The 15,432-nt window shown below is 43.6% G+C and overlaps 1 protein-coding gene across 1 annotated transcript in view; it reads left to right on the top strand.

Annotated features, from left to right (window-relative positions):
- CCDC73 (coiled-coil domain containing 73) overlaps positions 1 to 15,432 on the top strand; it is a 76,137-nt gene that overhangs the window by 46,064 nt on the left and 14,641 nt on the right. Inside the window, exons 10-11 of the mRNA XM_069965780.1 lie at positions 2,408 to 2,536; positions 11,806 to 11,865. Of these exons, the coding sequence (XP_069821881.1) occupies positions 2,408 to 2,536; positions 11,806 to 11,865 (189 nt within the window). The remainder of the gene's footprint in view (positions 1 to 2,407; positions 2,537 to 11,805; positions 11,866 to 15,432) is intronic.

Below are 15,432 nucleotides of genomic sequence, written 5' to 3'. Positions count from 1 at the left end.
TCTGTGAATTTGACAATGCAAAGTATATTACTAAATTGCTTTGGTTGATATGTATAGATAGACCATGAAATGCTAAGATTAGTCTTGACATTTAGATGGCTAGAGTAAATGAAAATAGCTTGTCCCACAACAAAACAAGCCCTCACATGTCAAGAAAAATAATATGGTGACAAAAACATTTTTACTTAAATTTTTTTTATTGTGCTAAATGGCATATTTGTACTTAGGGCCCTATTCCACCGGACGATTATCGTTCAGATTATCGTTAAATCGTTCAAATCTAAACGATAATCGTTCGGTTAAAATGCAGTTAACGATTAACGACCGAACGAGAAATCGTTGATTGCTTTATAAGACCTGGACCTATTTTTTATCGTTGCTCGTTCGCAAAACGTTCGCAAATCGTTCGCACATCGTTCGGTCGTTCGCAATAGATACGAACGCAATAGCAAAGAAATAGCAAAGAAAAAAACTATCGCAATTACGATCATAAGTAACGATTATCGTTCCATGGAAATGAGTGAACGTTTTCAGGTCTTTCGCAATAGCGGCCGTTTGAGATCGTTAATCGGTAACGATTATGCAAACTATAATCGTCCGGTGGAATAGGGCCCTTACCTACAGTCTAGTGGGTATGCTTTACTTATGCTACACAGTGAACTACATAAAATTTAAAGCATTACTGTCAATTACTAATTGCAATCTTGACACCCACTACGATCCGATGTGTGGCTGCATGCTTCTCTTCCTGACTCTCAATCAAATATTTTTCACTTCATTAGAGTTCATGGAATGAATGAGTTGGGTATCCTGGGAAATGGAATTGCCATGCATTCCCCCTAGCTGTATCTTGGGATTGCAGTGTTTTTTAGGAGTAAGACCCGGTGCAATCAGTAACTTTTGATATGTCAAAAGTTACTGCAAAGACAGTAACGCTTACAATGTAGCAGAATTCCTTTTTTTCTATTTCCCCTGAAGAGTTAATAACATTATATTAGTTACATGTATCAGAAAAATGTTGCCATTGAAAAAATTTATTTATCCTAGAAAAAACAAGCCCACAGAAAAATAAAATAATTATAGCTCTCATAAGGTAAGGATAAAAGACAAAAGTAATCGCCCCATTATAAAGGTCAAAACTGGATGTAGTACAAAAGGGGTTAAAGCTATTTTGGGAAATCCCTTTCATTCATTTTGTTGATTGGGATACGATGTTATATCTTTATAAGTAATGATTTTACATGTAAAACACACACAAACCTAATATTTATATGGATACTGTACATACTGTCTATTAAACTTCTGTCTTCTGTGAAATCTTGTGTCTTACCCTTCCTTAAGACTGGGATTTATGGTAACCATTGTGGCTTCTTTATCGCACTTATACTAGTTATTTACACACTCACGTGTAAAGGTAATGTTCTAGAAGTATACTCTGAATCCAGTGTTTATGAATTTTTAGCCATCGGACTATCTTTATTTTTCTTTATATCGTTATTTGATTCTGTCCAGAGCAGTGGAGCCCCAGGTCTGTGATAAGATGGAATTCCAGTTTTGTGGAGAAAAGTTAAACAGACCAAACTTTGTGGCTAGATAAAACTATTACTACACTAAATGCTTGGTTACCACAGTGGCATTATGCTGAATTCTTGATACTATCGTCAAACAGCATTCATAACCTCTGTTATTCGTCTTGGTGGATGTCAGAGCACTCAAGGAGAGAGAGATAGAAAACAGACTACCCCTGCAAGGGAAGCGAGAGGGGTGAGCGAGAGAAGGGTACAATATTTATGGCTGAAGATTCTATAACTTATTTAGGGAGATGAAAGTATCTCCAGTTCTTGGAGCGTTTCATTTACTTGTTTCTAAAGTTTGTCATCCGCTACATTCTATATTGTCAGCAGTCTAATAAATCTATCATGTTTGTATTGATAATAGGCAATTGCTTAATATGATGTATGACGTTGAAGCCTGAAAGCCTGTTTACCTGTTTAAATAGTATTAATCTTTAAGCAACCTGCAAATCATTACTGGATGTCTGTAGAAATGTCTTGTTCCACTTTGTTAGTTTTTTTTTTTAAGGCGGGATACACACATTACATTTGTGTTTAAAGGGTTAATCTGAGATTCAAAAATGTTTTATGTATTGCTGAGAGGCTGGTGCAGAGATGAAACGTCTCAGCAGGAATTGCTTGCTCAGCCAATCACTGGCTTGAAGCAGCACTGTGGCTTAGTGGCCAGAACTGTTGCCCACCAAGGGAAGTGTCTGCATGCCCCCCCCCCCCCCCCCCCCTATGTGCAAAGCTGCTGCTAGTTTCCCTTTAATATATTTGGAAATGTTTAATGCTCATTTTATCACTATATAATAATGTACCGTTTACTTGCTATAAAATTGTGTTTCTTGAAGGAGTTAAAGAGACTGTCTTCTGACTTTCTGAACTATAAAGGGACCTATAAGCAAAAAATAGATGAAGAGAACATAAGCCTGTCTGAAAAAGAGCAGCATGTGAAAGAGCTAGAAGAAAGACTTCAGGCGGTATGAATAAATATAATGTTGCAGCTCTATATAGAATTCCAGGCATTCTTTATGATGTAGAATAAGAACATATTTCTAATAGTTTTTGTTACAAATTGATAGCATCCTTTTCTTTAATGTATCTGCTTATGTTGCCTTGGTGTCTGCACAGTAAAATGGTTCTGGTAATTGTTGGATGTTTACAGCAGCCCTTTCATGCTAGAAAAGGAAAAATGATCTTCTCTTTTCCCAGAGAGGTATTTGCCAAGTACATTTCTATGTTCTTAAGCACATGTTAACAAATACCGAAAAGGAAAGTTAGAGAAATGCATCACACTCTCAGACTTGTACTCCTCTTATAGAATACTTCCTGATTTCTTCCAATAAGACAATTGTGTGCCTGGATCTAGTTTCTCGGAACTATTAATTATTGTCATTGAGTTTTCTGCAGTCTATTGTAATAAAATGTGCCATTGAAGCTGATAAAGGGGTTTTCTTACGAGAGAAGCTGGCTCAACAATTGGCTAATCGGCATTACTATTATTATTTATTTATAGAGCGCCCTTAATTCCAGAGCGCTATAGAAGGGATAGGGGTAACAAACAGGAACAATACAAGATCAAAAACACATTACATGAAGGCAAATGGCAGGGAGTTAGATGAAAGGCCAGAGAGGAGGGGATGATACAGTAGTCCAAGCAGGAGATAATGAGAGCATGGACCAGCAGTTTTGTAGAGTCAAGGGTGAGAAAAGAGCGGATTCTGGAAATGTTTTTGAGGTGAAGGCGGCAGGAGGTGGTCAGGGCCTGAATATGTGGTTTAAAAGACAGGGCAGAGTCAAAGGTGACCCCAAGGCAGCGGACTTGGGGGACAGGGGACAGAGTGCAGCCATTGATAGTGATCAACAGATTAGACAGGGGGGTGGAGCGAGATGGGGGAAAGATGATTAGTTCTGTTTTGTCCATGTTGAGCTTTAGAAAGCGAGAGGAGAAGAAGGGAGATATGGCCGATAGACACTCTGGAATCCAGGATAGCAGAGAGGTGACATCCGGACCAGAGAGATACATCTGAGTGTCATCTGCGTAGAGGTGAAGCCATGGGATTCTATGATATGTCCCAGGCCAGAGCTATAGATGGAGAAGAGAAGAGGCCCAGGTACAGAGCCTTTGGGAACACCAACAGTGAGGGGACAAGGAGAGGAGGTGGTGTGGGAGACACTAAAAGTGCAGTTAGAGAGGTAAGAGGAGATTCAGGAGAGGGCTGAGCAAGTGACGCCAAAGGATGAAAGAATTTGTAAAAGGATAGAATGGTCAACTGTGTTAAAGGCAGAAGATAGGTCAAGTAGAAGGAGCATAGAGTATTGGCGTGAGGCTTTGGCAGTTAGCAGGTCATTGGCCACTTTGGTGAGGGCAGTTTCTGTGGAGTGGTGGGGGCGAAAGCCGGAGTCAAAAAGCGAGTTGAATGAAAAGTGGGAGGATAGTTCATGGTAGACATGCTGTTCCAGGAGTTTTAAGGCAAAGGGGAGAAGTGAGATGGGGTGGTAGCTGGATAAGGAGGTAGGGTCAAGGGATGGCTTTTAAGGATAGGTGTGATGGTTGCATGTTTGTATGGAGATGGGAAGATGCCAGAAGTTAGTGATAGATTGAAGTGATGGGTTAGTGCTGGGACAAGTGCATGGGTCTGACCTCTCTGACCACTTCTGTTCAGTTGGTATTGCCAGGGAAAGTTGTGTTTTTCTAGATATTTTTCATGCAGTATTACATGACAACAAAAGATGGGCCCAACTCGAGCATGCTTCATTCCAATCTTCTGGCATTTGAATACTGCTGGCTGAATAAGTTGGATGTAGACCTAAGGAGTCCTGGCCTATGGCTGTATCCATGTTTTTCAGGCGGCCTGATGCATCTAACTTCTTCGGCCACCAGTAATCAAACGCTGAGACCTCTGGGTTCAAGTTGCACTCATCTCTAGACATGTGTGAACAGTATAAGGGGTCCCTTAGTTTTTTTTATCAGTTACTCCCACAAAAAGGTATGGTGTCATGTCCCAAGACTGGTTTCTATTCATTGACATGCATATGTGTTATTCTGCTTTGCTTTTTGACCCTCCTATCTTCCTGTTCTCTAGCTGCAGTGTTGTAGCTCCTCCCCTCTCCCTCATGTTAGCAGCCATTTTCATGTTAAGACAGTGCATGTACCTGTATGTTCCTGCTACCCCTGGCATATTATATCCTTTTCACCCCGTTGTACCAGCATTTCTACAGGGTTTCTGCACCAAATAAAGCTGGAATCTTCCTACATGCCTCTACAATGGAGTTGACGCTATCTGACAATATGTGACTTGGTGTGAGTACTGGTTGAAGCACAGATATAAGACTATCTATAACCCCACCTGCTCATAGCCAGGTTGTTGAGTCAGAATAGTGAAAAGGATCATAGACTGTCAGTCACAGCTGTGGGGACAGAGACTCAGCTTCAGATACAGCCATAGCAGCTACCTGCAGTGTCCAAGGGATCATCAGTGTGTGTGAACTGGAGCCACAGTGCAGACTCTAATCATAGAACCTGCTAGCAGCAGCCATCTTCCTTCAGTGTAACCCATCCTGTGTGCATCATGGCTGAGGGACACTCAGTTCAGGGAAGCATGGACCCCAGTCTGCAGTCCAGTGATAAGGACAAACGCTCTGTTAAGCCTACATGGAAGGTTAGAGAGAACCTTGAAAGCCTGCAGCATGAACTTGCATCAGACATTATGAATCTGTGGAAAACTTTACAGGCACATGTCTCCACCATGTGCTTGCCTGAATATGTATTACCACTAGAGGGAGCCCTAGAGCAGCTGTCCACTATGCATGAGCAATACAAACTGAAATGTGAAGAATACCATTGCATTCTGAAAAGAATCAATACTCAGGACAGTCTAGAAGAATTGCAAAACTTCCAACATCTTAATGTTGAACGAGACGGCTTAATATATGAAACTAAGTCTAAAATAAAAGCAAGAATTATGCAACCTCATGAAACAACATCTTGTATTTCTGAGTCTACAAGACGCTCAAAACGCACGTCTAGGTCACGATCTTCAAAATATTCCACACTAAGTGAGCAGCTTATAAAGGCGCGTGCAGAAGCTGAAGCGACTAAGATTCAGGCCACTTTTGCGCAAAAGAGAGCAGAATTAGAAGCAGCTGCAGCGCAGAAGAAAGCTGAAATGGAAGCAGATGCAGCACAGAAGAAAGGCAGAAATAGAAGCTCTGCAGAAACAATGTGAGCACGCTACAGCCATGGCAAGGTTGAAGGTCCTAGAACGAGCAGCCAGTGGGAGTGAAAGAGACAGTGTTGCCTTGAGCGGAATGGATGCAGAGGATCCTCTCAAACGTACTAGAGACTATGTGTTAAGCCAAAACAGTGCAGATATTTCTTCACAGCAACAACACATTATTCCTTCTGCAATACCCCAAAATCAAGATCAGTACAACACTCTGCCTGTTCATCATCCTGATACTTCACTCCGCATAATTAACCATGGCCCTACACCTCTGCAAGCTCATCACAGAAGTACACAGGTGCAAGCCAAGATGCCAAACCCTAACAATGGCCTAGCATCTTACCAAGCTACAGGTAAGCCTATGGATAGCAAGCCACCTCCTGGGCTAAATGCCTATGCAGCCTCATTTACGCCTGTGTTTCTTAGCCCGAACTCTGGAGACAACGTGGCCAGCACTACTCAGCCAGCACTTCCTTGTCCAAGCTCAGAGCGTACAGACATGTCAGAGTTTGCAAGATACATGTTACGCCGTGAACTTACTAAGACCGGACTTACAAGGTTTGATGACCAGCCTGAGAACTACAGAGGCTGGAAATGTGCCTTCAGAACCGCAATTAGTGACCTTGGCATCACCGCTGCTGAAGAGCTAGATTTACTCATCCGGTGGCTTGGCCCACAGTCCACAGAACGTATTAAGAGACTCAGATCTGTCCACATTGGTAATCCAGCAGCAGGACTCACAGCTGCCTGGGAGAGACTAGAGCGTACCTATGGTAGTCCTGAAGCAATTGAGAGTGCTCTCTTCAAACGGTTGCAAGGTTTCCCAAAGATATCTGGTAAGGACAACCAGAAATTCCAAGAGCTTAGTGACCTACTTTCAGAGCTTCAACTAGCCAAGACAGACACTCACCTACCTGGTCTCAGCTACCTGGATACTGCTCGTGGGGTAAACCAAATAGTTGCCAAACTGCCATATGGCTTTCAAGAAAAATGGACTACAGTTGGTTCAAGATACAAAAGAGAGAATCAAGTCTCCTTTCCTCCATTTGACTACTTCTGTGAGTTTATCAGCAACATTGCAGAATCCAAGAATGACCCAAGCTTTTCCTATGGTGAGTCCAGTGGCCCTGGTTCACCTCCTTCTAAATATGACAGCCCACGCTCCGAGTACAGAAAACACAGAGGTCCAGTGTCTGTAAAAAAGACTGATGTTCTTCCCACTACCTCATCAGCTTCTGAGGAGCCCAGCTATAAGAACAACCAAGGTGAAAAGATTGAGAACCCCAATCGCCAATGTCCTATTCATAAGAAGCCGCATCCTCTCAAGAAGTGTATTGGCTTCAGAAGGAAACCACTCCAAGAACGCAAGGAACTGCTAAAGAAGTTTGGAGTATGCTTCAGATGTTGTGCTTCCACTGAACATGTTGCTAAGGACTGTAAAACTGCCATAAAGTGCATAGAATGTGACAGTGAGAACCACGTACAAGCTCTTCACCCATCTCAGTCCAGCCCTACACCACCTACAGATTTCCCTCCTCAAGCAAAGCATGGCGGGGAGAACACAGATCAAGCAGCAAAGCCTACCACAGTATCTTCTTCATGTACAGAAGTCTGCGGAGAAGACCTTTGTGACAAGTCCTGTGCAAGGATATGCCTAGTCAACGTGTACCCCAAGGGTCAGCCAGAAAAGACTGTAAAGGTGTACGCCATCTTGGACGACCAGAGCAACCGATCACTTGCAAGGTCAGAACTTTTTGATCTGTTTAACCTAAAGGGAGATGCTTACCCATATACCCTGGGCACTTGTAGTGGCATTACAGAGGTTTCAGGGAGAAGAGCCAGTGGACTTGTAGTAGCTTCTCTAAATGGAAATCTAGAGGTACCTTTGCCTACACTTGTTGAATGCAACCAGATACCATCAAACAGAGAGGAGATCCCTACACCAGAAGCTGCTCTCCATCATCCTCATCTAAGGACCATAGCCAGTGAAATACCAGCTCTGGATAATAATGCAGAGATCCTACTTTTGCTGGGAAGGGACATTCTCAGAGTGCACAAAATACGTCAGCAAATTAATGGACCGCATGATGCACCATTTGCCCAGCGCCTTGACTTAGGCTGGGTTATTATAGGCAACGTCTGCATTGACCGTATGAAATGGCCTACCAAGATATCCTCATTTAAGACTCATATATTGCCAAATGGTCGCAGCACTTATTTTCAGCCATGCCCACATCACTACCTGGTGAAAGAAAAGATGAGTAACTGTAAGGGGCAGCATGACCAGCAAGATGACATGAACATTTGCCTTCCATGGGATGATAACCTTGGGTCTACAGTGTTCAACATCACAAGTGATGACAACAAGTTGGCACCTGCTAGAGAAGATAAAGAATTTCTCAAAGTAATGGATAAGGAATTCACTCAAAATGATTCCAACAGCTGGGTAGCACCTTTACCCTTCCGTACTCCAAGAACAAAGCTACCAAACAATCTGCAGCAAGCAGCTTCAAGATTTTCCTCTTTAAAGCGCACCTTAAAGAGAAGGCCAGAGATGGAAAAACACTTTGTAGACTTCATGCAGAAGGTGTTTGACAGAGACCATGCAGAACCTGCACCGCCACTAAAGGAAGGAGAAGAATGCTGGTACCTACCATCCTTTGGTGTGTATCACCCTCGGAAACCTGACCAGATCAGAGTGGTGTTTGATTCTAGTGCACAGTTTGAAGGCGTTTCTCTCAACAATATGCTCCTCACTGGTCCTAACCTCAACAACAGTCTTTTAGGGGTCCTAATGCGCTTCAGACAAGAACCTGTTGCAGTAATGGCTGACATTCAACAGATGTTTCATTGTTTCATTGTTAAAGAAGACAACAGAAACTATCTTCGGTTTTTATGGCACAAGGACAACAACGTCAACAAGGAAGTCATAGATTATCGAATGAAGGTGCATGTCTTCGGCAACAGCCCATCTCCTGCTGTAGCAACCTACGGACTGAGAAGGACAGCCCAACAAGGTGAGAAGGAGTATGGTTCTGATGCTCGTCGGTTTGTTGAGAGGAATTTCTATGTTGATGATGGACTTAAATCTTTACCAACAAGTGAAGAGGCAGTTGATCTTCTTACCAGAACACAAGAGATGCTGTCTGCAGGGAATCTCAGACTTCACAAGATCATCTCCAATAGCCATGAGGTAATGAAAGCCTTTCCCTCAGATGATCAGGCCATCAACTTGAGAAACCTTGATCTCAGTTCTGACGCTCCTCCTGTGCGCAGCCTAGGGTTGCTGTGGAACATTGAACAAGATACTTTTACTTTCCAAGTGTCTCCTTGTGACAAACCTTTCACCAAGCGAGGAGTTTTATCTGTTGTGAACAGTATTTATGATCCTCTTGGGTTCATTGCGCCCATCACCATCCAAGGCAAGATACTACTAAGACAGCTTACCACTGAAAATGCGGATTGGGACTCTCAGCTACCTATTGAGAAACAACAAAGGTGGGAAAAATGGAAAAGGTCTCTGGAGGTATTAGAGCAACTCCAAGTTCCACGTTGTTATGCCCCCAGCTCCCTTTCAGCGGCCATCAGAAGGGAAGTCCACATCTTCTCTGATGCATCAGTGGAAGCCATAGCTGCAGTGGCCTATCTTAGGATTACAGGAGTCAGAAATGAGACACATTGCGGATTTGTCTTAGGTAAGGCAAAACTAACTCCAAAACCTGCACACTCTATACCAAGACTTGAGCTTTGTGCTGCCGTGCTAGCAGTTGAAATTGCTGAAGTATCTGCTATAATCAACGCAAGGCCTTTAGTTCCAGTTTCCTCAGACCCTGATTCTCCAATCATCCTTACTCCAGCGACACTTCTTACCCAGAAGATTGGAACTTCTGATATTCCTCCAGGCACCTTTGACCACAGTGACATCTACAGACGCCAATGGAAACAGGTTCAACATCTGTCTAATGTGTTTTGGTATCGGTGGAAGAGTGAGTATCTTCACATGCTCCAAAGCCGTCACAAATGGCAGACTTCAAAACCTAACCTCCAGGAAGGCGACCTTGTTCTTTTGAAGGATAAAGAAGCCCATCGTAATGAATGGCCCATGGGTCTCATCACAAAGGTCATCCCCAGCGACGATGGAAAGACTCGTAAAGTGGAAGTCAAGGTAACAATGGGAGGTTCAGCAAAGGTTTTCTTCCGTCCAATTCATGAACTAGTGCTCCTTCTACCAAAAGAAGAAGTTACATGAGTGACTTGGACACCCACACAGCTTATGGCGGGGAGCATACCACCATGGACTATGGCTGTGTCATCACTGATAACCTCCTCCTGTGGATTACAGTGTGGGTTGGTGGAAGTGTTTGCAGTCCGCGGCTTCCCCAATCCGAAGATGGGTTTATTTGAAGTTTCTTCGGGATTACAAATCTTCAACTTCAAGATTTGGACTTATTGTTTATTGTTTGCACGTTGTTTTTCTCTCTTGTTTTTCAGGTTTCAAGAACAACCTTGGACTTTCAGGACATTGTTCCGATTTGGAATATATTGTGAAATCTAAAGATTTCAGACGGGGAGTGTCATGTCCCAAGACTGGTTTCTATTCATTGACATGCATATGTGTTATTCTGCTTTGCTTTTTGACCCTCCTATCTTCCTGTTCTCTAGCTGCAGTGTTGTAGCTCCTCCCCTCTCCCTCATGTTAGCAGCCATTTTCATGTTAAGACAGTGCATGTACCTGTATGTTCCTGCTACCCCTGGCATATTATATCCTTTTCACCCCGTTGTACCAGCATTTCTACAGGGTTTCTGCACCAAATAAAGCTGGAATCTTCCTACATGCCTCTACAATGGAGTTGACGCTATCTGACAATATGTGACTTGGTGTGAGTACTGGTTGAAGCACAGATATAAGACTATCTATAACCCCACCTGCTCATAGCCAGGTTGTTGAGTCAGAATATATGGGCTTTACTATGGAATGATCCGCAACAATAACAGGAAAAGAAAAGAGAGGCTGGAGTCAGGGCATCATTGTGAACATGGAACAGGACTGTAGTACATATCCACATTTCCGGTCTCCATCTGCGCTCTGCATGCTTCCTCCCCAATCCCTCGCGATCCAGCTTCAGAGCGGCCTGTCTCAGCTGACAGGCCGCTCACCCAATCACTGGACACGGTGGTCCCAGCCCGTGATTGGCTGAGCGGCCTTTCAGCTCTGCTGGCACTTGATGATTTTAGGTTGTTTCATCGGCTGATCGTAATGTCTGTTACACTGAGTGATAATTGGCCGATTATCATTGAGCGCCGAGCGTGTAATTCAGATGCCGACTCGGGCATTCTGGAGTTCCGCTCATCTCTAGTCTTTGATATAGCAAACGTAAAAAATGAAGTAGAAGCTTTAAAGGGAACCAATCAGCCAAGTTGGGCTCATATGGTTCCTGGAGCGCTGTATAAAGCCCCTGCAGCAGCTGCGGCATGTACAGACCGCAGCTGGTGCAGTAGCTTTATACCGGAGAAAAAGGAGATTAATAACCTGGGTGCGTGACAGGCAGAAGAGGGGAGGTAGTCATCTGGGCGGCTCCCCGCTCCCGTCAATAGTCACTGCTTTCTGCCTGTCAGCGCACTTGGCGGGATTATTGACAGGCAAAGAGGCCAGTAACGGACCTCTCTGCCTGTCAATCATCCCCTCTGGGCACGCTGACAGGAAGAGAGCAGTGACTAGACACGGGCAAGGAGGCATCCAAATCACTAACTCCCCGCCTCTGCCTGTCACGCAACCGGGTTATTAAACCTGTTTTTCTCCAGTATAAAGCTCCTGCAGCAGCTGTGGTCAGTACGTGCTGCGGCTGCTGTAGGAGCTTTATACAGCGCTCCAGGGAACCATATCAGCATATCAGATTGGTTCCCTTTAAGAATATTGCTTTCAGTTAGAAAATATGCACAAACAAAACTACATCTACATTTGCTTCATTTATATTTGATGATGTTTTCCAATATGGACTAACCTCTGGACTAACCTCTGACAGGAGACAGAAATAAACAAAAAACTCATGGAAGTAAATACCAGTATGAAAGAAGGAAAGCAGGTAAAACCCCAAAAACTTTTTTCACCCACTTGTCGCTGATACTGACCTGGTAACTTTACATAACTACATTCTGAACCATGGAGAGGATTTATCAATGTATTACAGCCTGTTTTCAGTGAAATGTGCTTGAGGGTAATGGCAGGATAGGTGTACAGCATACTCAATACATCATTGTAATTTTGTCACAGTGCTCTGTCATCAGATGATAGACACTAGCAGTGTCTGCACAAGATCCGGCAACTTATAATGGACCAGTTGAGTTTTGCCAAGATATACATCATATCTCTAGAAAAATAGCACTGTAAGAAGTACTATTTTACCTGCAAAAATGACTGAACCTGAGATGGAGATTCCTAATGAAACCTTTGGCGTAGGTTTGGACTGAGCTTTAGCTGGCATAGTAGTGTGTGTTCCCTGATGTAAAAAAACTTGTAGCTTTAACCCCCAATGTTTTTTTATTACCTAGAAATGTCAGAAAGTGAAGCACCAAATTACTTAGGCTAGAGCAACATGGCGACATTGGCTGCGATAAGGGTTACATGGTCAAAGACCACTGCGTGTCGCTGTCTGAATCACGCTGTACCACCCCCAATGAAAGTGAACGGGGTCACATTGTGTCACACCTGTAAGTGCCCATGACAGTGACCCGACAATCACCATTACTTCATTGAAGATGGACTTCTAGTCACAGTTACAGCCACGTGTGGGTTGTTTAACAACCTCATTCTCTTTCTTTAGTTGCAATTCAGTACTGAAGCAATAATCTTCCAAATAAAACAGATATTTCCCTGTGTGATCATCCGAGGAGCGACCAAACACTCGCTCACTTTATGTTGTAAATTTCACTATTTGATCAATGGGGTCAGGCTCCTGGGAGAACTACATCCCCTTCATTGTCTACTCAGGCACAATGCCATGCATACAAGTTGTTGCTCTGTTCGCTGCTGCAGTTCAGTCTTGTTGATTATGAGCCACCACGCCCATTTTTCTCTCTTGTACTTTGTTTTTGTCTTTTCTTATTGAAATTTCTTTCAAATCAACTGATGTCAGAGAGTTATGTAGATTTGTAAATTACTTCCTTTTAAAAGCTGAAGTTTTCCAGTATTTATCAGCTGCTGTATGTGGAAGGAAGTGATGTATTCTTTCCAGTCTGACACAGTGCTCCCTGCTGCCACCTCTGCCTGTGAAAGGAACTGTACAAAGCAGCAGAGTTTTTCTATAGGGATTTGCTACTGATTTGGACAACCCCTGTTGTGGACAGAGGTGGCAGCAGAGAGCATCCATCATGTAGAACTGGAAAGAAAACACCACTTCCTGTAGAGCATACGGCAGCTGATAAGTACTGGAAGACTTGACACTTCTAAATAAAAGTACAGTGGTGCTTTGGATTACGAGCATAATTCGTTCCGGGACTGTGCTTGTAATCCAAATCCACTCTTAAACCAAAGCAAAGTTTCTCATAAGAAATCATTGAAATGCAGATGATTGGTTCCACACCCCAAAAATAATTATTTTTTATTCTGAATAACATGTAAAACTAATGAAACAAACATTTAGAAACAGCTGAGTATGTTATATTATAAGTTACTGTACAGTATAGCAATCAGCATGTGGTGTATAATGTATAGTAAGTGCATAAACGTAAAAAAACTGCCGCAGTTTGTAGATACAGGACGGAACTGCAGATCCCCATAATCCAGTAGCATAGTACAACAGGCTAGAATAGAGAAGTAGGGCTGTTGTCAGAGGTCTGTGTGGTCAAATGACTGCAATGGGGGGGGGGGCGGGGGGGGGGGTAGCATAGACCAATCAGGAAGTGAGAATCACAGAGCTGTGCAGGAGGACAGTGACATAAACTTTTCTATACAGCAGTGTGAATGGCTGAGTGTAAGTGCAGGCTCATTATTGGAGCAGTGTGTATAGCTGAGTGTGAGTGCAGGCACATTATAGCAGGAATGGAGTGGATGGGAAACACAAGGGCTGACATAGAATGCAGGGAGCATGAAGGAATGAGCAGGGCAGATGTGGGCACATAAATACAGCACTCTCTGTCTGGGTAGAGAGGGATAAGAGAAACAGATTGCTGAACTCGGGGAGACCAGCCAAACGACAACACTGCCAGCTGCTAGTGAAAGCGCTCAATGCAGTGAAGTTCTAGGTGCATTGCCCCCTGGGAAACATGAATATGCAAAAGAAGAGCCCGTGGAGCCTCATTGAAGAGTCTCAAAACACAGGATATAGCCAGATATCCCTCCGGGAAGGACCCAGCCAAGGGGCAGCTCCTGTTAGGAAACCACCAAAACCACCATATTAAGTGGCCCTATAAGTCAATGTAATGACAAGGGATAAACCTAGGCTAGGTAACCATCCACATACAGCTGTTTCGGGCTGTTGCCCCTCATCAGTGTGGAGCAGGATTCTGGCTAGGGAGGGAGGGGTTACAGCTATGAAGAGATTAGCTCCACAGTCCTGTCCCCTGATGCAAACCCCAGTCTGAAGTGGATCTGCTATGATTTGGAAGGTGAGGGAGACTCCTGGGTCAGAGTACAGTGCTGTAGACCCATGCAGACCATGCCCCTCCCCAACTCCGCCTCTCCCCCTCACACCCAGTACAGGGAGCTCTTAAACCAAAGCAATGCTCTTAAACCAAGTCACGATTTTGTGACTGTGAGCTCTTCTTGCAAAACACTCCTCAATCCAAGTTACTCTTAAACCAAGGTATCACTGTAAATAACACTTTATAACGTAAATAACATCTATATAACGTTCAGAAACCAGTTGATTTGAAAGAAAAAAACTTTCACCGGAGTACCCCTTTAATTTACCTGTTTACCTTGAGATCACCTTCCAGCAGATGGTTTAGTCTTTGTCTGATCTTGTGTATAGTGTACACCATGCTTAAGAATATGGAGCTGGCTGTTCTTTATTGAGGCTACGTTCACACAGAGCAAAAGGAGCGGATTACGCAAGGAAATATTTCCGCCTGAAATCAACTGACGCTGAATTCCGAGCAGAATATAAGCAGAATGCAAGCAGAATCCCTGCGTATTCTGCTAGGAAAGTGTTCAGCTCGTAATCAGCTCTTGACAAATTCAGCGCGGAATACTCGAGGAATCCGCGCTGAATCCGCATGCATTCAGCGCTGAAATTCAGCGAGTATTTGGCGAGTAAACTAGACTATACCAGAACATATACTAGAATCCTCCTCCCCCCCCTTTTCCCCATTTCCGCGCTGATTCAGCGAGTAATTTCCGCTTGTATTACGCTTGTATTCCGCGCTGAATCCGCGCTGAATCCGCGCTGAAACAGAAAATCAGAGCCCCATTGATTTGTATAGGCTTCCGCTAGCGGAAGAATGAACATGTTCATTCTTCTGGCGGAAAGCGGATTAGTTCAGTGCGGAAATTCCACTGTGTGAACTGCAGAGCAGAATTTCCATTCAACACAATGGAAATTAGCTCTGCACCTATTTTAACGGCTGAAATTTCAGCGCTGATTCAGCGCAGAAATTCAGCTGCTTTTGCTCAGTGGGAACGAGCCCTTACAGTCTATTGTTTTTGGCTGAGA

The sequence above is a fragment of the Dendropsophus ebraccatus genome, chromosome 4 (assembly GCF_027789765.1).
Source record: "Dendropsophus ebraccatus isolate aDenEbr1 chromosome 4, aDenEbr1.pat, whole genome shotgun sequence".
NCBI classification, from domain to species: domain Eukaryota; kingdom Metazoa; phylum Chordata; class Amphibia; order Anura; family Hylidae; genus Dendropsophus; species Dendropsophus ebraccatus.
This window is presented reverse-complemented; position numbering and strand designations above follow the sequence as displayed.